The 25381-nt window shown below is 41.3% G+C and overlaps 1 protein-coding gene and 1 pseudogene across 1 annotated transcript in view; both read left to right on the top strand.

The window, feature by feature from the left end:
- The first annotated feature begins 447 nt into the window (after window positions 1-447).
- On the top strand, window positions 448-15748 carry LOC139442170 (solute carrier organic anion transporter family member 4C1-like; annotated as a pseudogene).
- Window positions 15749-20002: 4254 nt separating this feature from the next.
- The window catches only part of LOC139443292 (UDP-galactose transporter senju-like), a 29970-nt gene continuing 24591 nt past the window's right edge, over window positions 20003-25381 (top strand). Inside the window, exon 1 of the mRNA XM_071224267.1 lies at window positions 20003-20105. Within this exon, the coding sequence (XP_071080368.1) occupies window positions 20024-20105 (82 nt within the window). The 5' untranslated portion in view covers window positions 20003-20023. The remainder of the gene's footprint in view (window positions 20106-25381) is intronic.

The following is a 25381-nucleotide window of genomic DNA, read 5'->3' as shown; positions in this document are numbered from 1 at the left end:
GTTAAAGCTTTCGCTCGTCACGCCGAAGACCCGGGTTCGATTCCCGGTCATGGGTACAATGTGTTAAGCCCATTTCTGGTGTCCTTCGCCGTGTTATTGCTGGAATATTGCTAAAAGCGGCGTAAAACCATACTCCCTCACTTGTAATAAAGAAGTTGTTTATCCATAAATTCTTATCCTTACGATATAGAAATGCTTACTGCGGTCACATGATGTGCTATATGTGTGATACGGTAAGCAGGTGTAACGAAAACGTTTGTGTTCTCAGCACGGGTCTGTGGACAACAAGACAATGTCATCTACAGTTTATTTGTATAGAAGGGATAAGCTTCAACGGCATTCTCCCGTCTCTGAAACAACAACCTACATTTTACATAGCACGAGATGACCGATGATTAACAGCGGCCTCCGTGGACGCACATCCGTGCAATAAAGCTCCCCTACGCAATGGAAAGCTCGAAGAAGGTACTTCTTTGTACAATTTTGCCTTGGCGTTGCCTGGCATTATCATTTAAATGCTTAAGTGCTTCAGTTTTAAAGCGAAAATGTCAAACCGGCGAGTGAGTGAGTGAGATGGGTTTACTGCCGCTTCAAAAAACATTTCCGTTCCATGTATAAATCTTGGTGTGACAGCAAAATATGGTAGGCAGGCCAAACTGACACAGGTATAGTTGTATACCGCTTTGGTGAAACCGACGGAAATAGAGCTGATAGACCATGTGTCCTGATAGGGGCAAACCTGAGATTCGAACACAGAACCAGAGGATCATTTACCCTAAAAGGCAAATCTACGTGCACAGCGTAGAGCGGTGGAGTTCAAGAAAATCAGAACATAGATATATGACCAGTATATATCAAACCGTTACGGGACTATGACATAGGTGTCGTTGTCACGTACAATCTTGGCATAAAATTCTTATATTCCAAAATTCTGTCTTAAGATTTTTGGCGTCTGCTGGTGAGTATGGTTACGGCTAGCCCGTTAAGGCCTTTGTAACCGCCCCTTCTCAGAAGAAATGCTCATTGCTATTGCATGTATTCGTGGTCTTCCGTCTTCAGCGGCGGTCGGGTAGCCTAGAGGTTAAAGCGTTCGCTCGTCACGCCGAAGACCCGGGTTCGATTCCCGACCTTGGTACATTGTGCGAAGCCTATTTCTGTTGTCCCGCGCCGTGATATTGCTGAAATATTGCTAAAAGCGGCGTAAAACCATACTCACTCACTCACTTCCGTCTTCACGTCACCGTTTTTTTCTATTTGTTTTAGCCCAATGTCTGACAAGAACAGATTGGGAACAAATGAAATCGTATCTAATATTGAGTATCAAATCTTTGTAATCGAGCTTAACGTGTGAAAATATTATATTTGAAAGCAATTAATGGTGTCATTTTCAAACGTAAATGCCTTTCATATTCTGAATTTGGAAAAGATCAAATAATCAATGTTTTGTGGTCATGCTATCCCTTCTTGACAAGGCCGAGGAAGCAGCTACAGACCGAACAGGGAACACCACCAACCACCAGGAGGAACATCAACAATCTAAACAAGTAAGCTCTAAATTACTATCCTTGGGACGCTGTCGTGTTGCCGCCATTTAAAAAAACAAGCAAACAGTGACAAAATTAACCAAAGCGGGATAACGAGACAACCCGACATTTAGGTCAGCTGTCACGATGTGAATAGTATTTCTGGCTTCAAACAGAGTGCGACAAGGTCAAAATGTGTCGCATTATCCAATAATATCTAAAAACGCGTAAAAAAACGACATTGTAATCTACGACAATTCGATATTTTGATTATGTGATATTGTCGTCCTGAGGGTTTTATTTGAAATGCGTCTCTGGTTAATTTTGTCATTGTGTGCTTATTTCTGTAAGAGCGACAACTCAATAATATCCCTTCTAGGATTCCATATATATATATATGGGCTTATTAATAGGGTATTTCGGTCATTGGGTTTGGCTAGCGGGGAATGGTTGAATGTACATGTCACGCCGAAGACCCATGTTTGACGCGCCCCCGCCCACGCCCCATCTCACACTACATTCCCCGCCCCATCTCCCTCTAAATGAGATGTGAAGCATTGTTACTCATTTGAGTATTTTATCTTTATTTCATGTCTCAAGATAGACGAGTCTTGTCTATATGGTTGGGGATCATTCAAACCAAGGTGAGAATCTCTCCTACCTGGTGTGATGTCCGCATTTCTCAACTGCAGCAAAAGTGCAGTCTCTTCCAAGAAGAATCTTGGTTTAAATCATACGAGTCTTATGATCCTGTAAACCCAAGCACACTGTCATTATCTGCTTTTTCAACCAACTACAGTTGAACGTTTTGAGCTTGTTGAGGACACAGTAAAGAGCCCTTGTGTCGTCGCCGCATCGTGTTCCGTTCTCCAAGGTATCGTCTAGAGGATAGAGAGGCCACCCGCAGCCTGGTTCCCTGGGTATGCTGCGTTGGTGCTACGCTGAGCGCCGCGCAACATACCCAGGGAACCAGACTGGTCTACCCGGAGAACGGAAGGCCGAGGGTTGGCACTGGTTCAAACCCCTGGCAAGGTCATACAAAAATACGTAAAACGCTGATACTTCTTGTTGCTCTTCCTATCTCGAAGGGCTAGCACTATAAAACCGACATTAGTTCGGACAAGTACAAGCGGCCACAAACACACATGCATGCACGTAGCTATATAAGTACATAAATCTTGAACGCGACGTTAAACCCCAAGTCACCTCACTTTCAAGGTATCCACGTTGTTCAGGCCAAATTCGAAGGTGAATACCTTAGGACGAACTTTCAGCTTGCATTTCTTCATAAAACACACGGGGATACGGGTAAACCATTTGTTATGACGATTTTTTATGCAGAGTTGCGTTTCTTAGCTAGTATTATATTATGTAGAAATATTATGTTTGGTTTGCTTGGACAGGCCTGTGCTCGTTGGTTTAACTAACGTCGTAAATGTGGACGTATGTTATATTTTTCTATATTAGTAACAAGGGGTTGTTTAGTAGTTGAAGCCCTAGGTCGTCACGCAAAGATTCGAGGTTCGATTCCCCGTATGATTAAAATCTGTGTCCATTCTTGAGTCATGTCATGTCCTGATATTCTTGAATTCTAAAAGTGGCGTAAATCCACATGAAAGGTGTGTTTTCAGTGTATCGACATATTCCAGATGTCTGCAGCCGATGAATACCTTGCCGTGGTTCACAGCGTGGTCGGTGGTGTTCATATTGGCGTGGTCGTCGTGTTCACTAGGCCCCGGCATCCCGCACATAGAGAAGCAGTTTGGTCTGACCAGCAAGATGACCGCTGTGTTGACCAGCTGCCTGGACATCGGCGGAGTTAGTATAATGCTGTTCGTCAGCTTCATTGGTACGAGGTACAACATGGCTAAAGGGCTCGCTATTGGAGCATTTGTCAATGCCATCGGAGCCTTAGTCTTCTGTATCCCACACTTCTTCTATGAGGCACCTAAGTTTGGTAAGTGTCATCTGTAGCAAGATTTTACCTTTAGTATCCGTTTAGATACTTTTGCCTTAAACACTTCCAAAATATTTGATATGAGTGAGTGAGTTGGGTTTAAGGCCGCTTTTAACAGTATTCCAGTTACATCACAGCGTGTCTGCTTAATGTGGGAGGAAAGCCCGAAGTGATGCAGGTGTTTACCACTTCGGTGAAACCCAAGAGCACAGGTATGGTGCTGACAAACCTAGAAACATAATCGGGTCGAACCGGGATTCGAACCCACAATCATAGGTTTCTGGCAAAATAATGACAGATGGTCATTTATCGAGTTGATATAGCTTCTTCCCGTGTGTTATTCTCTTGAAAAGTGTAAATTTATCATTTAACTCGTCAATCGAGACTGTTCGTTTCGTTTTCGTATTTTGTTACTTGACCAGGGTGTATTCTTTCGCTTCCAACAGCGGTCTCGTACATTTGAAGCATATTTTTGTTGAAGTTGATTTTGAATATATCATATCTAAAGGTATGATAAGGAATGTTCATCACCTTAAATACTTTTGTTACTTTTGTTTACATTTTTAAAGATTGTGCAAACACGAAATTGTGCAAAACTCCGTTTTCACGTCGCAAATTTAAGGGGTGGTGAACCGTGCCTGTGTGTGAGGTAGAGAGAATTTTCAAGGTTTTATATTTGTAATGAAATAATTTAATTTTCCGGTAGTTGTTACGCCACTCGTGAAAATATCTCCTTCCCCCACACGATGAGAGAAACTTGATTCACTCGACACGTGAAATATCCTCTATTTGTTCGACACGGGTTGTCCAATTGTCTATGACGTCATCAAAAATGTACGTCACCTTGGATCCGCTGGTCGTTTCAAATCCAACAGTATGACCCTTGGCCAGCGTTCGTGGGTTTCACCAAAGTGGTAAGCATCGAAGTCCAACATCTCGGCCTTTTCTCGAACATCAAGAAAACACACATGAATATAACACTGTTCAAAGTGGCCTTAATCCCAACTCACTCTTTTTAAAGGCGGGTTTCTGAACTGACGGTGTTTTCCCTTTAACTTCATTTTCATTGATAAGTAACGTTTTACCCCAAAGGGAAAGGTGTTTGAAACGTTCTGTCACCCACTTGCACTACGTGTGCACCATATTATATTTCATTCGCGATTAATGCAAATTAGCTCAACGTTATCCATCCGAAATATATGTTTTATCCGAATACGTTTGACTTTGTGAAGATCAAATCCCGATAATATTCGGATCGTTCGACCCAGGGCGGTGTCAATTTTGAAAAGTAGATCATATTATAGTGACAACTATGATGACATCATGGCTCCAGATATTCTACTTCATTTACCATTTATCGATTTTAATTTCCATTAAATATTCTAGAAAACGTTAAAAATGCCTCCAATGCTGATATTTGTCCACTGAGCACAATCAGTACAGCCGTCAACGACAGCTCGCCAACAAGCGTCCTCTACACTACATACGCCTTCATGGTCGTGGGCGATTTACTGAGGGGGTTTGGAACAACGGTCATCTTCACGCTGGGAACCGCCTACATCGACGAGAATGGCAAATATCCTTTGTCAACGCTCTTTATAAGTATGTATATTGAGGGGAAAAGACTAATATTGTCGAAAGACACAGCCAAGGGGTAAAGATTAACGTTGACAGATTGCCTCATGACATTTCTTTTACGAGAAAACAAAACAAAAATTTCCAATTTATTACTGATTTTAGTCTGAAAACCAGTCACTGAGGCGGAATCAAAGCAGTTCTGGTGAATTGTCTTATTTGCTCTTGATATTAATGTTCGCATAAAATAAATGTGTATCACTAGATACATTCTAACTGAACAGAATAAACTTAACTATTATGACACACCTTTCTGTGGATATTGTACAAGTGTTTTGTTGAAATCTACTTTAGAAGTTTCTCTCTTATGTCATCACTTAAAACTCCTGGATTAATGCTAAAAGAAGCGTAACGTGAACCCTACAACCTGACATACTCACGCATTACTATTCTGATACTGACCCGACTTTATATTCAGCTGTGACGTACGCAGCCTCGGAGATTGGTGGCTCAGCCAACGCCGTCCTAAGCGGCTACATCATGGACAACGTCTACGTGGACTTCGACAAGGTGGACCCATCTCAGTAAGAAAACTTCTCAGTAAGACACGGTTCTCCACTAATATATTCGACTCTTTAAGGTGAAGGGGTATAAACTTCGGTATATCAAGAGATTCGAAAGAAATTATGTTTACACCAGATTCTACTCAGTTCGTGCGACACATGAAATCTGAATTATGTGGAGTGAGAAGATTATTACAGTATCAAGTTTTCCGACATCCTGATCATCAAACTCATTTTAGTTAGAGAAGAAGAACCTAAATTAACTCTGATACATTTCGTCATTAATTGTGATTCATAATTTTTGTCTTCTAAAAGTGATTTTAAGTTTTGTGTTAAAAAAACTCAAATTTAATTGTCTGACACATAAATTTTACGTTTCAGAATTCCAGACCCCAAAGACCCCAACTGGATCGGTGCTTGGTGGCTGAATTTCATGTACGCGACCGGGCTCTTTCTTTTGACAGTCGTACCCTTGTATGGTTACCCTAAAAGATTACCAGGTGAGCACAGTTGCAGAAATATAACTACAGATTTACTCGCAAGGAAATGTTTATATGGAACGATAGGCCAGGCACTAACACAAGAGGGAATACTATTACGACGCGGTTTTAAAAATACTATATATCTCTTTAAAAGTATCTCACCACCAACTTTGAAGTGTAATTGCGAGTTCATTTTCAGTGTAGAGATTTTCAAATGGTACACTGTGTGTTGACGCATGATCTGCCTGTAGAATGGTATGCCCAACCAAGTGGGCACGAAGGGAGACCTAAGGGGTCTCTATAGAGAAATTCATGTTTGATGACACAAAGTTACTGCTATTAATTTTTAACGATTTCACTGAAATGCCTAAGCCTACTATCAGAATATCAAAGATGCCAAATCGTTGGCATGCACCAAACTGGCATGTCATATTGGGCTATTGCCACCGTGTTGAACATGAATCAAACCGTAATCAGTCGACTCTTTAGTAAACAGACATTGACTGAACATGTGAGGGACTTGCCAAGATAAGGACATACACTGAAGACCAGTGCCAGAGAGGACAGGGTCTTATAGGCTAGGCTAAACGTCTGCCAACTTCAACTTGCACTGTACTTCGCCATTACTGGCAAACCCACAACAGAGTGCCCCTTAGCACCATCGGGCGTCCACTGAATGCAGCAGGATGAATGGACAGAGCGACCAATAAGACGTCCACTCCTCTCACCCTAACACTTGCGGGTCCGTTTAGACTGGTGTAAGGCTCGATCACACTGTAACTTGAGGTCATGGATGATTCGTAGGCTGACGAAAATCGGTTTTTCTTGCACCACGATGATGGGGGGCAAAGCGAACATCTTATCATCATCGCAACATCCAGGAAAACAGTGGCATGTGTTGGCGGCTCAGTGACAGTATGGAGATGTTGCTCCCTTGATTGTAAACTTGAGTTCGAAAGGGGGGGGGGGGGGGGGGGGGGGTTGGGGCATTACATGGACACAGGTACCAAGATACAATATTGGACGGTTTTGTTGTGCCTCATTTTGATAACCATGCATTTGGCACGTCCTGTCTTTATGGACGAAATGCCCGACCCTACCGGGCACAACGCCATTGAGACTCTGCCTTGGCCTTCTCGAAGCCCAGACCTGAATCCAATCGAGCGTCCATCGGACCAGTTAGGACGTAGGGTTAGAGCCAGGGACTCTCCAGTACAGAATCTGGAATGGCAACGCATCCCTCAGTTGACGATCAGACATCTGATTTTGAGCTTGAGGAGACGTCTTGCTGATGTGATTCGTGTACGGGATGGCTACCCCAGATATTGATTTACATTGTTGATAATTTAACTATGACATGAGTACAACGTTACTAAGACACGTTCGTTTTGGCCTTTCCATCTCATTCCTGACAGTAACCATACTTATACTGCCTTCATTTATCCCAAATTAGAATCATTGTAGTCGCCGGCGAATAAAGTTGCTTTTGTTCATTGCAAATGCTCATTTTCCTATTATTCATACAATTAACACCTTATTTGACATTAAGTAACAATTTTGATTGCGTTTGTTTCGCTTTCTAGCATCTCCTTATCCATCTCTTATCTGATTATCAAGAAATCTTGGTGGTGGGATACTTTTGGCGAGGATTTGTATTATAATACAATATATCAGGTAACCAGGGCAACTCAGGCCCCGAGAAGGACAAAGAGGACAAGGTCGTTGTAAGCGGAAATACACTCCGTGAAATGATCAAGAACTTGCTTCGAGATTTCGTAAATGCAGCCCGGCGACTCGTAAGTACTGCCGTTATTTATTAGATTTTCGAAAGGTACGTTTATATCAGGCAGTCAGCAACTGAACGTCGACACGTCGGGGGCGTCGGGCACGATGACACGCAGTCAACAAAGTCACGGTACCTCACCACCCTATTCAATTTATTCGCACTTACAACAATCAGTGCCAGGGGCTTATTCTAACCCAGGTCTCCAAGAAGTCATGCTTCTCTTACTTGAGCGACTAACGGGATCGGGTGGTCAGGCTCGCTGACATGGTTGACGCATGTCATCGAATCCCAATTGCGAGACGTAACACCACATTCATCACACAAGGTTGCACCTTGTAGGCAACAGGACCTTGGTGTTTCGTTTTCCAGATTCTGAATACCATTTGTTGATTTACGGGATCATTTCATGTTTTGTCCTACGGACAATGGTTATTAATAGAGATGGGTATTGGAGGTCTATAGTGCATTACACAATTTTGCAATGCACAATGTCGTATTGCGATACGTATCACGATATATTGTATAATTCTAAATTTGTAACTCAAAAACAACCTGATACATTAAGGTATGAACTAAAGTTCATAAATGGAAAATAAACAAGATACTGGTACAACATAATGTTTACTCCTTCAATAAATACGGTGCCATCTTGGAGCCCCAGATGCTCGCTTCTGCTCAGCAAAGGCATTTGGCAAGTATATAACACTGAACACATGATAAAAATCCCAATTTGAAATCACTCGATATATCGAGCATGGAAAATGATATTGTTATGCGTATCGTGGAAAGAATGAATCTCAATTTACCCCACACCCTTAGTTATTACTGCACCTAGAAATGATATTAATGTAGTAATTCAATTTGCATATATAATTAACCTGAAAAAAGTAAAGTGTCCCCCTGAAAAAGTTAATCACTGCCACGCGACCGCGAATGTAATTGTTAAAATCACTTTGGTAGTCAAAAACATTTAAAAGTAGCTTCCTTGTGATGCGCAAAGCACGTTTATGTAGTACGTGCTACAAGCCCCTTGCAATAGGTGGCGAATAATAAGTATGATTAATGCAGGAATGTCGAGAAAGACCCCCCAAGGTCTGAACGGCCTGGTGTGGGTGAGCACGTGAAGATCACGACCTGCCCCGCTTGGTTCGGCTATAACCCTTTTCCCTAAGCACCTGTTTGGTTTGTTTGTTGTTTAACGCCGCACTCAGCAATATTCCAGCTATATAACGGCGTTCTGTAAACATTCGAGTCTGGACAAGACAATCCAGTGATTGACATCGTGATCATCGACCTACGCAATTTGGATACGATGTCATGCATCAACCATGTCAACGACCCGATCCCGTTAGTCGCCACTTACGAGAAGCAGAGTCGCCTTTACGTCAAACATTGGCTGCTAAAGACCTATTTTAACCCGGATCTTCACGGGTACCAAGCACCTGCAAGAATGAGAATTGGATGCCCCAGAGAAAATTGTCACCACTGACAATGGTAAAGCGACTCCAGTCGGCAGGTTTAAGTCTAAAAATGGTGATTAAGCATTCTATGCTGTCATATTATGATCTTGGAAGAGCAGGAGCGTTTTCGGGTCTGGCGGCAAAGAAACACGACATAGACGCCCATGACCATTCATTTCACAGTCCCCTTTGGAAGCGGATCAGTCACGATCTGGGGTTGCCTGTCCCATGACTGGACATGGTCACTGTGCAGGGGAATGTAACGGGTGAGAGATACAGGTGTCAAATCCTGGCTCCGATCGTTCTGCCACATTTTGATAACCACTTTCTGGTTACCAGAAGACCACTACATGGACGATAACGCGAGACCACACAGTTCCCGACAGATAACGCCTTCACGACAATCCCTTGGCCCAGATCTCAACTCGCTGAAACACATTTGGGACGCAAGGAACATAGGCTGGATCCACCAGAGCCAATCTACAGGAACTGGCGCAAACATTGCACCGAGAATGACAACAGCCTATACGGGGCATGAGGAGGACGGGCACGTGGCGGCGAAACATGTCATTGACCATCTGGTCACTGGAAGTCATGCTGGTCATTTTTAGCAACAACCAGCCACAACTGTCTCCAGGGCAACCTACAGCTCCGTACCTGAGTGACGTACTAAATTTATCAACACGCACACTGAAATGTCCACCAACATTTTGAATACCACTTTCTGAAGGTCATGATTGTTGTCCTTATGTATCGACAATTAATTACTCTTTGGGGAAACAGCAAATTACTTGGTTTCTTTGCCATAGGGTACGGTCAAGCACATAAGTCTTCAAACCTCATGGTCAAAATGTTATAGGGCGCTTAACATGTCTACTATGTGTACATATCTTGTTGTCGTTTGTTGATTAGTTAGGAGAGTTTTACATTATTCTAGCCATATCACGATTCTGGCCACCAGATGAAACCACGGCCATTGTCAGACGTAGGCTGTCTGAAAAGAGGCACATGCATCCTTTCCCCACATAGATTAGATTCGGCGGTGTTCGTTTGCTCAGATATTCCTTCCGCATTTTCGATTGATCCGTACCAGGATGCACGTGGGTTCCAAACTCAGAACCAATGATCTGTCAGCACAATACCCTTCTGAACGGGTTTATCAAGATCTATAAACGGATACGACCTGGCAATTTAGGACACTGCCTATTATATGTTGACCCGCCGAGAAACTACTGAAATACTGATCAAAGCACAGTGAAATCCATCTCCCGCTCTTACACTTTTACAGCTTTTCAACCTTGAATTCGTCCTTCTCAGCGTAGCCTCGGCCGTCTCCACGTGTGCTGCTATAGGAATCGGGGTCTTCTCATACAAATTTCTCACTATGCAGTACGATGTCAACTTCCAAGTCGCCGGGTACATATCAGGTAGGTTTGTAGATTACTAGTAATCAGTCCACACAGTTGAACACACGGATCTGCATAGTTCGTGCAGTCCATATCAACAGCAGGGGTGGAAGGTTTTCTCGTTGGCCATTGGGTTGTGTTACTTTTCTGAACCACAGGAATTAATATTGACTTATTTTACCGAAACTGCCAGAACATCTCGCATATAACCTCAACAACCTCGGCGCATATTTTAACATTATGACCTCGGATAAGTCCACCATGAAACTGCCGAGTGTTGAATGAAACTGACATGCATGCGCACTGTATAAACGGGATATTCTCTTATCAAACGAAGGAAGCCATGAAACCTGCATGACAGAACAATAGTGGACATTGAGTGTGTGATTGATTGATTGATTGTGTTTGTTTGTTGTTTAACGCCGCACTCAGCAATGTTCCAGGCATATGACGGCGGTCTGTAAATAATCGAGGCTGGACAAGACAATCCATTGATTGACATCATGAGCATCGGTTCACGCAATTGGGATACGATGACATGCATCAACCAAGTCAGGGAGCCTGACCACCCTATCCCGTTAGTCGACAAGACTAAGAATAGTCGCCTTTTACGACAAGCATGGACTGCTGACGACCTATTCTAACCCGGATCTTCACGGATCTTGATTGATTGTGGTGCCAGGGAGCTAGGTCTATACTTCAGTTATAATCATTGGTGATTTATGATTGTTATCATTCCATGAACACGAAAGGTACCAAGTCAGCTTTATCAGGGTTGGGCTACATTGCTTGCAGTGCTGTAATCCGGAGATTCAACTTACACGCTCTGGGTATTGAACGTCTGAGCTTTGGCCTGTCCTTGGCCTCCGCCATCATGAGCATAGGGCTGCTGGCCAGATGTCCTAATGTCCAGCTTGCAGGAGTGGAAGTCCCATATCTGGGAGAGAAGTAGGTCTGATGATGATGATGGTGGTGGTGGTGATGATTTGATTTGCGGTTCCTATTGATCCGATTTCGCATTTGGGTATTTTTTTCAAGTAGAACAGTATGGGTCCCGTTTTTCACAGAATGGTCTAAGAGCAGTACGACTGTCGGAAATCAAAGGGGAATGGCGCGCACCGATCTAAGGCAATGCAATTATCAATGCGGAGTTGTGCCACTTGATCGTGCCACGACCTGCTTAACGTGGGTTTTAATCCTAGATTCGACCCGATCATGAACCATGGTCTTTAAACAACATACTATCCCAATATGTTTTGGGTGTTTTAATGCATGGTAACGGATGCGGTGGAAAAACAAGTCCTTTCGAGCAGTCAATACGTTACTCTTGGCGACTTTCATGAAACCGACTGTCTCTGTTGAGTAAGTAAGAAGAGTTTTACCCAACTTTTAGCAATAGTCCAGCAATATCATTGCAATGGGATGTACACACTGTACCAACGTGGGGCCGCGAACACGGACCTTTGGCGTAAAGATGGAACGCTTAAATAAATAGGCTTCCCCACCGTCCCCTTATCTCTTTCAGTACCGGAATACAAAACAACAAAATTATATATTTGATGTAAAATTACCAACAATAAAGTTGTTGTATTTTAATACGTATGTTTAGCATCGTCTTTGCTTGAGAAATATGGCCTTCGTGAGATTAAGGCTCAATGTTTATTTCTAGCGCAACAAACGGTCTTTTGGCGGAGTGCCAACGTTCTTGTCGATGTCAAGGCCACCCCTTCAATCCAGTTTGTGGAGCAGACGACATTGTGTACTACTCTCCGTGTCATGCTGGTTGTACAGATATGATGGTCAATGGATCGGACCGGGTAATGGAACATGTTATGTGCATAAGTGGTGTCCAGGTGGCGCTGCATTAAACCGTGCAGAGTTACGTCCTTTAGTTGTTCAAGAACCCGTAAATTACGAGATGGTCACCGGCATTTTGAGATGCATAATAAGCGTTCTTGTTGTACGATTGCTTCTCTCTCTTTCTCAAAGAGTTGGGTGGTATTAATAGTTTAAAGACGAATCGGCTGAAGCTAATCCTGATTAAATATCAGTAATTGTTTGAAGCATTCCTACAATACACGAGCTTGTATTCCAAAATGGCATATACTATATATACTCAAAGGCAGGTTATTGTGATGGTACGTACAAAAAATATGTTTTTTTTCTTCCGTGGATGGAATGGTTTCACACGGAAAGACAACGTCTGAAGGTGCGTCAACAAGCAACAGTCCATATGAAGAGCACTCCTGACATTCAAATGAAACGAGGTGGTTCAGAGACACATTCACGCAGTTAGTGACTAGTGTAAGAACCCTGTGGAATGAGGCAGACCTGGCCTAATTGGGGCCACTAGCGGTTGAATAAGGGCCTGGGGAAAGGCAGCATTTCTGAGAAGTGACAGGCCGGAGTTCCTGCAACGTTTTGGGGGGATGTTTTGGAACACGTCGTAAACGTCGTTCTGTGTAATCCCAGACATGTCAGATTTGTTCTGAATCGTTCTGTTGCAAAAACGGTAAAATCTCCGCTTATAAAATCTCATCCGGGTATCCAATCAATCACAATCATTTCAGTCCTTGTCGGGGTGTGGGAACACTACGGGGACGGCATCTGACGGTGTTGTCCTGTTGATGATGTCGCAATTAGTGTCATATGTTCTTGTGGACGTTGACGTGACGTCGCTACGAGGTACCTGGTTCAAGCATTCTCATGGTTCGCGATCTGTTTTTTTCACTTAGGACTGGCATGGGGAAATGTTATTAAAACGATCATAGTGGTGTTTTTCGAAGAATTTTACTTGCGAGGATTTGCCTTAATTTTTAGCAGTGACGTTTTATATTGAAAACTTGATCCAAATGAAAGAGCTCTTAAAGGTACTGTTAGTAAAATTAAACATCAAACAATTTAGAAGGTTTTCAAATGATTTTGGGAAGCAAAAAGATAGATGTTCTGATATTGATACTTCAGTCATTCACCAACTGCAGCTGCATTCAACATCGGGCTGAGTCCAGCTCTGACCTTGACCCTACAGCCAGATCCGGGAAGTGTGAAACCGACTGCTATGGCGTCTACATATCAACGCCGTTTACCTTCCTAATGACGCTCTTTATGGTCATCAGCATCTCGAACGAGTCGATAGCCACCCTAAGGTAACAGGCTTGATACTCCACAATATACGACTAGTGCAACACAAACAACACACACGTGACTTTTTCGGCATTCTTTTGATATTTTGAGAGGTCAGGAAAAGGTGACGAATTATATTTGGAATACATTGGAAAAGGCAAATTATCGAGTTTCGGGAAACCATTTTTGGAACAAGATGTACCAAAGACATATTCATGTGACTGACAACTAGTCTTGCTAGCATCGGAAATTATGAAGAACAGATCAAGCTAAACATGTGAAGGATATCCGCGGCCAATGATACGTATTTTACTTGTTCTTCATTTTTAAGCTTTCTAATACATCAGCTATGTTCTTGCTATGCTCATATATACTTAAATGAGCCTTTTGTAATGGGATTGTTACAAGTAAAACTGTCGAATCGAATCAAGTCTTTGAAAGGCATTTAGAAGTGATACACACGTAAAGAAGAGAATTTATGGAAGTCAACTTCTTTATTATGAGTGTATGCTTATTTCTGTGTTACGTTGTGTTTCTCGTAATAAAGAAGTTGACATCCATAAATTATCTTTTTTTTATGTTGAATTGAAGTCTTTTTCCATTTCATATAAACACATAGGGTTGTCTGTTTGGTAAATTAGGCCGGTACAGTGGTCCTCGTCATACCTTGTATTATTATGTACATATTAGAATGTATTATATATGTGTGTAGCCTTAAGCTGATGTCTGTGTTTGTTACTTCAGATGTGTGGATCAGGATCTGCGTCCGTTTGCCCTCGGGGTGCAGTGGGTGATCATGCGTCTTCTTGGTATGTTCTCTTAATCAGCTACGTCCTCCTGGCTATGTGACGTTATCAGTGACACAAAGAATCCTTTTGAATCACCATGTAAAACCACCTGGATGAACACATGCTTTGTATCTACGAATTCAAGTGTTGTGTAAATGTGTAAGGAATATGTTTCGTTGATAGGGTAAAAATATACTGGTCGTGAAAATGTTACCACCGGTATTTCAGAAAAGTACGTTAAAATGCAACAACGACATATGAAATATTTATATCGGAAATTATGCAGGGAATATTTAATGTAAATCATGAATTTAATGCGAGCATTAATGACACATTCTTGCACGGGTTAATTGTCAAATCTGGTTGACTACCGATGTATATACTTGAAAAAGCCGCTGAAAGAATATAAAACCGGTGTAACCTATTCTGTTCTCCACGTGTCACAATGACATGAATCACATAAGAAAGCACTCAGCAAACAATGTAATTTAGGGGTAGATGGTGTCGAAGCACCTACCCTATCACTATCTAGGCTAAAGATGAGACCTTACTGTTTTCGTCTCTGGACCAAGGCTTACACAGCCAAGGTCAACTGACACGTGTGTAAGTAATAAATACATGTACATGTATATGCCTCGGTAATAAATAGATGCATAGCTATTCATGTTGGCTGACAGTACAACAATGGTGATGAGGATTGTAAATGGGGATAAGCATCTCATATTATGGAAATTGAGTAATTAACCTATGGAATTAGTTGTTCTTTCATACAAACTGCAACTGATTCTGATTTCTGCCATTTTATCAACAGGTAACATTCCTTCTCCTGTGTTCATCGGGGCCATCTTGGACGCTATCTGCCTGGTGTGGAGTGATCCAGTGCCAGGGGTGGGAACTCGGTATTGCCAGGTGTATGACAAGGAGAAGCTAGCTTACGGATTTTGTTTCACATGGCTGTCCGCGAACCTCTTGAGCGCATGTTTGTTCTTAATGGCGTCCTTCGTCAATGTACGACGGAACAAAACAAAGGAAATGAGCGCAGAAGGGAGACCGACCCACAAAAAGATGAAGACACGAGACTATGAGACGGATTTTGTCATCATCTTAATATATATGGAAAATACTTATCATCCTTTTGTGAATTGTTTTACAAAATTAGGACTTCGAAAATGTGAAGGGTTTTAAGATGTGGAACGTTGTTTGAATACTAGCATACACATCTGTGATTCGTATTTACTTAAGGAAAGACCAGAAGCAGTTGTAGTTTCCAAAATAAATTTATTCCCAAATGATACATGAAAGGCTATGTCTATTTTGTCCCTTTGCAACATCTGTAGTCTCTATTTCATAAACGTTTCAGATCAATGTTTCAAATTTTCATCTACATCCGGAATCGGCTGTAACGTAAAATGATGTGATATACAAGGAAGTCTTGTGGCGTACGCTGGAGTAGTTTCTCTGTACAGTGTTTCTGTACAGCGAAAGTAAAACTTTGTAGTATGTAGCGCTTATATCATTCTTAACATAGGCGAAGATTTCGCTCTTGTCGTTGTCCTGCATTGCATATGTCTTTGTTTTATTTCCATAGGTTCCTTTTTCCGCCATTGTATTGCTGTGTTAGAGTCTATGGCATGGATTAGAATCCCCCACATGGTAACGAGCGCCTTGTTCTTCTAAGACCGATACTGCTGCACTGTTACTAAACTCTATATTCAATTTTTCTTTATGCCAGTGTTGTTTGACATGACAAGTCAAAGGATTACTTCCCTTCTCCTATTGGTCTACCTGTAAGTGTGTAGTTTTATTACTAGAAGCGGCAAACAAGAAAATAATAAGAGACTCTTCTCAAAATCATAATTGTATTCTACATGACCGTGCTTGATCGATTGACTCTTGAAGGAAAAGCCGAACAATTATCATTTTATCACACAGTCTGCTCCGGACATCCAGCATGCTCAACAATAAAGAGTTTGGGTAAAACCTAATTTCCTAGAATCTTCTAGAACACATGTATTTGTTTATAAATAATCATCCCAGGCGTGTATGTGCGGTTAGACACGGCGAAATCTCACTCCGCTAGTTCTCGCTGCAACATGTCGGCAAAGGAGTTGTCCTGTTTTACAGGGATCTATTGTGTACAGACATCGTGCATTAACACCAGGCTTTGTACACAAACTCCAGACAGGTAAGCTATTGAACATGAACGTCAGACATCGTACATGAACGTCAGACATCGTACATGAACAACAGACATCGTACGTGAACGTCAGACATCGTACATGATTAACAGACATCGTACGTGAACGTCAGACATCGTACATGATTAACAGACATCGTACATGAACAACACACATCGTACGTGAACGTCAGACATCGTACATGATTAACAGACATCGTACATGAACGTCAGACATCGTACATGAACCACAGACATCGTACGTGAACGTCAGACATCGCACATGATCATCAGACATCGCACGTGAACGTCAGACATCGTACATGGACGTCAGACACCATACATGGACGTCAGACATCGTACATGGGCGTCAGACATCGTTCATGGACGTAAGACATCGTTCACGAACGTCAGACACCATACATGGACGTCAGACATCGTACATGGGCGTCAGACATCGTACATGGACGTAAGACATCGTACACGAACGTCAGACATCGTACATGGACGCCAGACATCATACATGATCAACAGACATCGTACATGGACGTCAGACATCGTACACGAACGTTAGACATCGTACATGGACGTCAGACATCGTAATGATCAACATATATCGTGCATGAACGTCAGGCATCGTACATGGACGTCAGGCATCGTACATGGGCGTCAGACATCGTACACGAACGTTAGACATCGTACATAGACGCCAGACATCGTACATGATCAACAGACATCGTACATGGACGTCAGACATCGCACATGATCAACAGACATCGTACATAAACATCGGACATCTTGCATGGACATCAAACGTGTATGAGCGTCAGACGTCGTGTATGAACGTCAGTGATCGTACATCAGACGTGTATGAACGTTTGGCGTCGTGTATGAACGTCAGACATCGTACAAAAAACGTGTATGAACGTCAGACGTGTGTGAAGGTCAGACATCGTACATCAGACATCGTACATCAGACGTGTATGAACGTAAGACGTCGTGTATGAACGTCAGATATTGTAAATCAGAGGTATGTGAACTTCAGACATCGTACATCAGACTTGAATGAACGTCAGACGTCGTGTGTGAACGTCAGACATCGTACAAGACATGAGACATCGTACATGAATACATGAACACCATGTCCTAGGTTCGCCCCAATTATGTTTCTAGGTTTGTCAGCACCATACCCGTGCTCGTGGGTTTCACCGAAGTGGTAAACGTCTTAGACCTGCATCACTTCGGGCTTTCCTCCCACATTAAGCTGACACGCCGTGATATAACTGGAATACTGTTAAAAGCGGCGTTAAACCCAACTCACTCACTCACTCACCATGTCCTAAGATGAATGCTAACGTGTTTACTTTCGAAATTTCTAAATTGAGAAAGTGAGCCTGCTCACCCAAACCATTTCAGTTTGACAAGCATGGGTTACTGGGGACCACGTCTCCCCCCGAAATCCCCACGAGGCCTCTAAATAAGAGAACCCAAATACGGCAGACTTGTCTCCACGATTTACAACAGCTGGCATCATAAACATGTTAATGATGAACATAATTAAATGTACAATAAATGAAATTAAATCACCAACGTAAGCTGTAATGTGTCAGGAAAATAACTATTGCAGTGAAATATTCTATACAAAGTTATCTTTTGCGTTATTTAGTTTCGAATATTTCGTTCTTGACAACAAAGTCTTGGACTGATTTAAGAATTACCACGTTGGTTGAATCATTGAATGAACCGTTTCCATGTAACTGTTTGTACTATTGGCCCAGTGGCCACATTTGCGAAAATATCTGTCTGTCTGTTTCCATGTTATAACGATGGGTGTAAAATACACATGACTTCTGATACGTGCATGTCCACAGACACAGTCTGCTCTGGACTGCAACATGTCGATTAAATTTATCAGCGATTAACATGCTGCAACCAAGCCTGAGGCGAGAGTAAAGGATGTCACAAAATCTGGTACCAAAGTTCATTCAGATATTCAGGCATAATACCGATATTCCTTTTATAAAAAGTCGTTAATTTGAATCCTTTCCGCCTATCATTTTGAGATTTGAAATTGGTTTCATTATCATTTCGTTCGTGACTGTTGGCATTAACAAGAACATGGATGTGGTTCTGACACACCAAGGATCACGATCAGGGCGATACCTACCCTCTCTCCTACCCAGAGTTCCATGCGGCCGACAGCCAGCCAGCATAGTACCTCTGCCACAGACCAGCGCCATGTGACGATTTGTCACATCTTTCACAGTCCATTCAAGATATTGAATAGCTTTTCATCCGTTTCATGTTTGACAAGACCACACATTTTCATAAACAAATGTCAAAGAATGGTATCCTTTGTTTACATTGGTTGAACGGCTCCACGTGCTGGCGTCGAAGCCTAACGGAGAGCTAGCGACACGGTCACTTTGATGTATAAATATATATTGTCATGAAATTCCCCGTCGCAGTTGTAGTAGCATATCTATATAATTATGCAAAACGATATGATAAGCGCCCCAAAATACTTGCATTAGTCTGTTCTATACTGATTTCTGCAAAAACACGTTTGTTTACAAACAAGAGAAGAGTCCGGTGACGTGATATGCAAATTAGCCTGTGGCAGCGGTGTTATGCTGAGTCACCACTGCGCCGGAATGTGATCCCTACCCACAAGAATTCTGTAATAATCATAATGTTTTGGGAGAGGACTATCTAAGTTGTGAAATCTTGCGTCCAGTCCTTTTCTTTGTGAATAAAATGTGTTAAAATATAATGCAATCAGTACAAGTGGGATATTGTATCTGGGTAGTCAGAGTTTGCTGTTAGACCGATACACTTCATAAAACAATATAAAATATAGCAAGCAGATAACATAAATGGTGTTTGAATGTCTGGAATCAGATATACAGGATTCCCATTCCGCCAAGCCATTAATATTATAAATAGGTACATAAGAACATTAGCAGTTGTAAACGTTGCCGTATTTGTTAAAAATACTTTAATTCGCAATTTTAACACAAAAATTATTTTCTTTTCGTTTTTGCCTTGCTGCGACGAGACTCGAACCTCGGATCTCGACATTATGAACTAAAATAAGTGTCTGTTCGTTTGGGTTAGTGGTGAAATTACGTCCCTTGAAAATACAAGGAAGGCAACTCTAAAGTCGGTGCCCGATGATATAGAAATGGGTTGGTTCGGGGATGTCTTCCCGACAAAACTAAGTTTTGTAGTGTTTATATCGTATATGGCACTTTTTATTAACCAAGGTAAGTAGTTTGCTTCATATTACCTGTATCAAGTATTATCTGCAATTGTTTACTTGAAAATAGTAGAACTTGTAACGCGAAAATGTAGCCATGAAAACTAGGCCTAGCAGCCCGGAAAATGTAGTGTAACACTGTACGTTTGTGTAACACTAACAGGCTAGGCCCTTACTGTCTAACCTTTATACTATGTCGTGTCTTACAAGCAGCTGTTTACCTGTTATAATTAAGATGAAAGCGTAAAAAGAAACTCGGGCTCTGAAACGTGCGTGCTTTTTTGTGTGTCATAAAAGTTAGAACAGGTGTTGTCATGTATGTAGGCCTACACACTTGAGTTTTTCCAACTTCTTTAATATGAAACATGTTTCAAGTAAGTTACAAATTGACTGTTAGTTTTCAGTAGACCCACCTACCTTTTGCGAAAAAATAACTAAACTGGAGATTTCAACCAAGAACATGAAGTGAATGGTGAACTTGCATGCAAAAAGCAACACTCAAGAGTATATCATCGAGTATCCTATTTCCGAATTACACCTATTTTCGAGCAGCTGTATTTGATATTGATTTGTCGCATTATAGGGAGAGATGTGACATCATCTAATCTGCCAACCTGAGAAATATCAGCAATGCCGTCTTAACTGTTCAAAAATAGGGTACGTCATGATGCTTGGACCCTGTGGTACCATTCATCTAGGGCTGGGACGGGTAACTCGGGTCGGGTGAGTCCTGAGTAGGACTCGTGTACCCACAGGACTACCCAGACCCGTGGTTAGTCACATGATATAACTAAAGCTCACTATAGCTCAATGGTTCACTACAAGTCACTTATGTTCGCATTTCTTTCTGACGATGACACACATTCCTTTTGTATATGTTTGAGTAGTATAGGTAATGGGGGTTCTGTCGCAACTCCACTGGAGCTAGATTTATATACCTATACTAGATAGACACAATTTTTTATGGATAACAACTTCTATGGATAACAACTTTTATGGATAACAACTTCTTTAATACTGTAAAAGGCCTTTTACAGTATTAAAGAAGTTGTTATCCATAAAAAATATAAAAAAATTGTGTCTATCTTGTCATCCGTCATCTTCTAAGTAATGCCTATCAAACAATTTATACCTATACTGCTACTACAGGTGGCATTTTTTATGCCAAAATGATTATGCGATTCAACGATAGTCATGAGATTAAACTAAATTGACTCTAGCTCACCACCACCTGGAGTCTATAATATAAATTTCTCTATTATTTTACAAGTAGGCCAGATTATATACTCTTCTTGGTAATTGATGATCGTATTTGTTTGGTTTACTGATATAATATATACCTTGTGGTAATTCTCTCAATTTGATAATTTTGTCCATGAACATAAATGTTGTAATGCTCCATTATTATATATTATGTAAGCATTTGTCTAAATGTGATCTAATGATAGTAAGCAATCTATTTTTAATCTCCAACCAGTTCTTTGGTTTTGGCACGGAAGAATGACGTGCTTGTTGCCTCCCCTGTTCTATGAACTTTTTTTTCTCGTCTTCGCTAATACCACTGATCTTAGATTTTGATCGAATCTCCTGCTTCATTATGTTGAATTTGGTGAGTTCTGACAACACTAAACGAAACTCCTCCTCAGATTTCTTAAAATCAGCCATTGCTGTCGAAATATGATCCTCAATGCTGTTCAACTTTGCTTCGGCGAGTATCCTAATAGTATCGTGTTTTAATGCTTTCTTTTGCAACCTACGAGAAATGAATTTTATCATTATTCCTGCCAGTCTCGAGACTCCCGCAGCTATTTCCATGCCGAGCACGAAAGGCGCGGCGATTATAGTTGATAATAAACCAACACCTGCTACACCGAGTCCCATGCCAGCTGCTACAAGCGCGGTGTCAACTCCGTCCAGAGCATTCACGGCTCTGCGATACTTTTTATACAATCCAAGTCTTAACTCCCTCTCCTTCTCTATTCGATGTTTTATGTCGCTTATTTGATGTAATTGAAATCCATCAACAGTATCCATCTTTTCAAATGCCTCATCGAGCGCCGGATATAAACTCATAGTGTATATTAGGGTCATACAATAGTCTTTAATTGGTCTTGCTTAAATGTTTTTGAGAGTATACATCAAACTTATCAAATTAATATTATATGGCAAGAATATCTTAGTAAGAGAAATACTACCACTTTTAATAATTTGGACCCCCTCGAGGATTGCAACGGGTGATGCTCCGATATGAATAATACTGCAACGTCGACGGTCGTGTTTCTTGAGCCATTTAATCAATAGACCTGGTAATATTTCGAAGGCATCTTCCGGTGCATCTCCGAACAAGACTTCAATAATAAGCGTAGAAATATTAGGTATTGCACTCAAGTTAACTTTAATATCATTGAATTCAGTAACCAAATTTAAACTAACATTTTTTACGGCCGAACGACTATATAACATATGACCTGGGTCTTCTGGTAGGGGGTTGACTAACACACTTTTTCGTTTTAACGGGATATAAGCCGCGAGTATGATGCTACTATTTATTATCTTAGTTAAATTATGTGCCTTAGCCGTCATCACATAAGGTGGGGTAATGACGATATTCAGTAGCCACTCGATGTTTGCTTCGACCATAGTCCATTTATTATCGCCATTGAGAATAATATTGTACAAAGTGTTTTTATGGAGTCTACTAACGTCGACATCGCTTAAATCTTCTAGATTCCCAGTGAATGCGACTTCTTTCCACTTGTATACATTATGTTGTAAGTGTAAAGCGTATAACTTACCACTGGTACAGGGTCTACCGAATCCTTCTGTGTCTCCGAGATCGGAAAGCACAATTGTATTACATTGTCTGAGCGTTCCAGGGCCTGATGAATCAACCATTATTTATCATATGGAGTGTTACACTTAAGTATCCTATATGTACAGGTTGGTGTTTTACATCTAATACAGAAATTTTGAGGTCTGAAATAATACCCCGCTTTAATTTTTGATATTGTAATGTTGAGAAAGATTCCATTCTACCGCTATTGTATTTTTCATTTTTCACTGGAATAGATCTGAGTAGAGTTGAAGGACTTTCTAGTTGAATATTATCCGTCGTGCTTATTTGATCAAGATGGATGCACAACTCTTTATAGGGAACTAAATCGGGTAATGCGCGTGCAAATCCAAGTTTAGCTGCTAAGTTATCGTAAAAAGTTACACCTTTTTCTCCAGCGCTTAAATTCACTGTCCCATTCGACTCATTTTGTGTGAGACTAATTCCAATAGGCTTAAAATTTTTATCTTTGAGTGAGCATATACTGTAATACCCATCAGGTATAATAATGCTGTTTTTCCCACTTAATATAGACATCTCATTATTTCTTTTCACAGTATTTATATTGGTCCACCGTGGGTAATATGTTACATCGCATAGGGCGACTTCAAGTTGACCATCTGAATTATCGATAGTATGAAGCAGTTCAATAGACTGACCATTTGTTTTTCCAGGGAGTGTAACATACATATTAAATATACAATGATACTATATCATAACTTAAATATGAAATCGAGATACATTACTAATCAGTCGATTTTAGTAACTGCCTCTAGTGCTGAGTTTATCGTTAAATTCCACGATATCTTTGAAAAGTACAGGTTCACGGCAACTAGCGATAGAATGGTGCACGATTGGTTTCACAATCCGATGCAATTTTGGCAGAATCAGTTAAACTTTGCCATATGGTGTACCACAACGGGATGTGGTGTATCTCTTTATGCTCCAGGATTTGAACTGAATAAGTCTGTTGTAACATTTCACGTGTACTATCAGATTAGACGTATACTTAAAGAAATTAGTGCGCCATTACCGCAGGATCGAGCATGGAAAAACAGTTTGTCGCAAACGTGGAGGACGCCATTTATTCACCAGTTGACATACCATCGTCTATAAAGCATTATCAAGATGTATTACAGTACGCTCAACCCAAAGTAGACTACTTTTATGCACCGGGACTATACATGTATCCGAGTAATATGGAACTTAAGATCGGTCAAGTGATAAGCTATAATAATAAAATTGTTATTGCTACCGATCAACAAAAAACAGTTATGAATTCAGATATTAACGCAGAATTAATAACGCAAACAAACACAGGCGAAACGGGAATAGTCAAGCCACAGTTATCTACTATCTCTAAAACATCTACTGACGCACAACCCACAAGTGCCACTGCATATTGCGCCTAAAAATCAACAACATATCGATGAAAAAACAGCGCTTGTACTAGGTGGAGTCGCGGCTGGTTTACTCATGATTTGGTTAAATAGTTCTTAGCGAACTGATTTGGTTAAATGGTTTTGACTAAGCCAAGTGGTGGTCTTAGCTTATAAATTCAAGAGCCAGGAAACTATACTCCCTATTATACCGGGAAGTGCAGACGCGGCTTTCTCAGCGAGCTTTCCCAGTGCTGAACCTAATGCTTTTAAATGCTTTTTTATCCACTATTTTATACCATCCCTACCACTAGGCGGTGATCTGCCACTACCACCTGTACTGCCACTGGTTAACGCGAGAGTCAAAGTCGAAATAATAAATCCCAATGCGGTTAAAATACTGGCAATTGTTATTCCCTGTTCTCTGAACAATGTTTTAATTTTATCGGCCAGTGTAGTGTCATCGTTGAGAACTTGATCGATAGTTTCGCGAATTCGACTGATTTGTGAACAAAGTGCCTTTCTATTACTGGAAGCAGCCTCGAGGCGGGCCGATCTTTCCTCTTCTAAGTTACGCAATCTTTCCGCTACGCGGCGTCTACTGAATTCATCACCCGCCTGTTCAAGTTTTGTTTTCTCATAAGCTATATGCTTGTTGATTTCGGATAGCTTGGCTATATTATTGATGAGTTCTCCCCGCATTGTTCGTATTGCCTTGTCAAGACCTCGTAATTCCATAATACTGAACTCCGAGGATGGTACCTGTAATGTGGAATTATCGTAATAGGTATCCAAGATTTCTCCGAGTCTGTCCGAGGCCACCCTCGAGGAAGCTTCCAAATTATCTATGTTACCGAGTTCATCACGCACAGTCCGAAGAACCTTAGTAGTCTTTTCGGAAAGTTTTGCTCCTCGTGAGTAGTCTACAAAACCTAATTCATCACGAACAGTGCTGATGCCGTGTTTACTGACTATTGTAGACAAGGCTAGGGGCTTACGAGTACGATAATGCATAAGATCAATATCCGGAGAGCCACGCAGTCGCAATATTCCTTTACTATCTAATCTAAC

This window comes from Haliotis cracherodii, unplaced genomic scaffold (genome assembly GCF_022045235.1).
Source record: "Haliotis cracherodii isolate W230 unplaced genomic scaffold, xgHalCrac1.p SCAF_5, whole genome shotgun sequence".
Lineage (NCBI taxonomy): Eukaryota > Metazoa > Mollusca > Gastropoda > Lepetellida > Haliotidae > Haliotis > Haliotis cracherodii.
The sequence above is the reverse complement of the archived record's forward strand: the minus strand, read 5'-3'. Positions and strand labels throughout refer to the sequence as shown.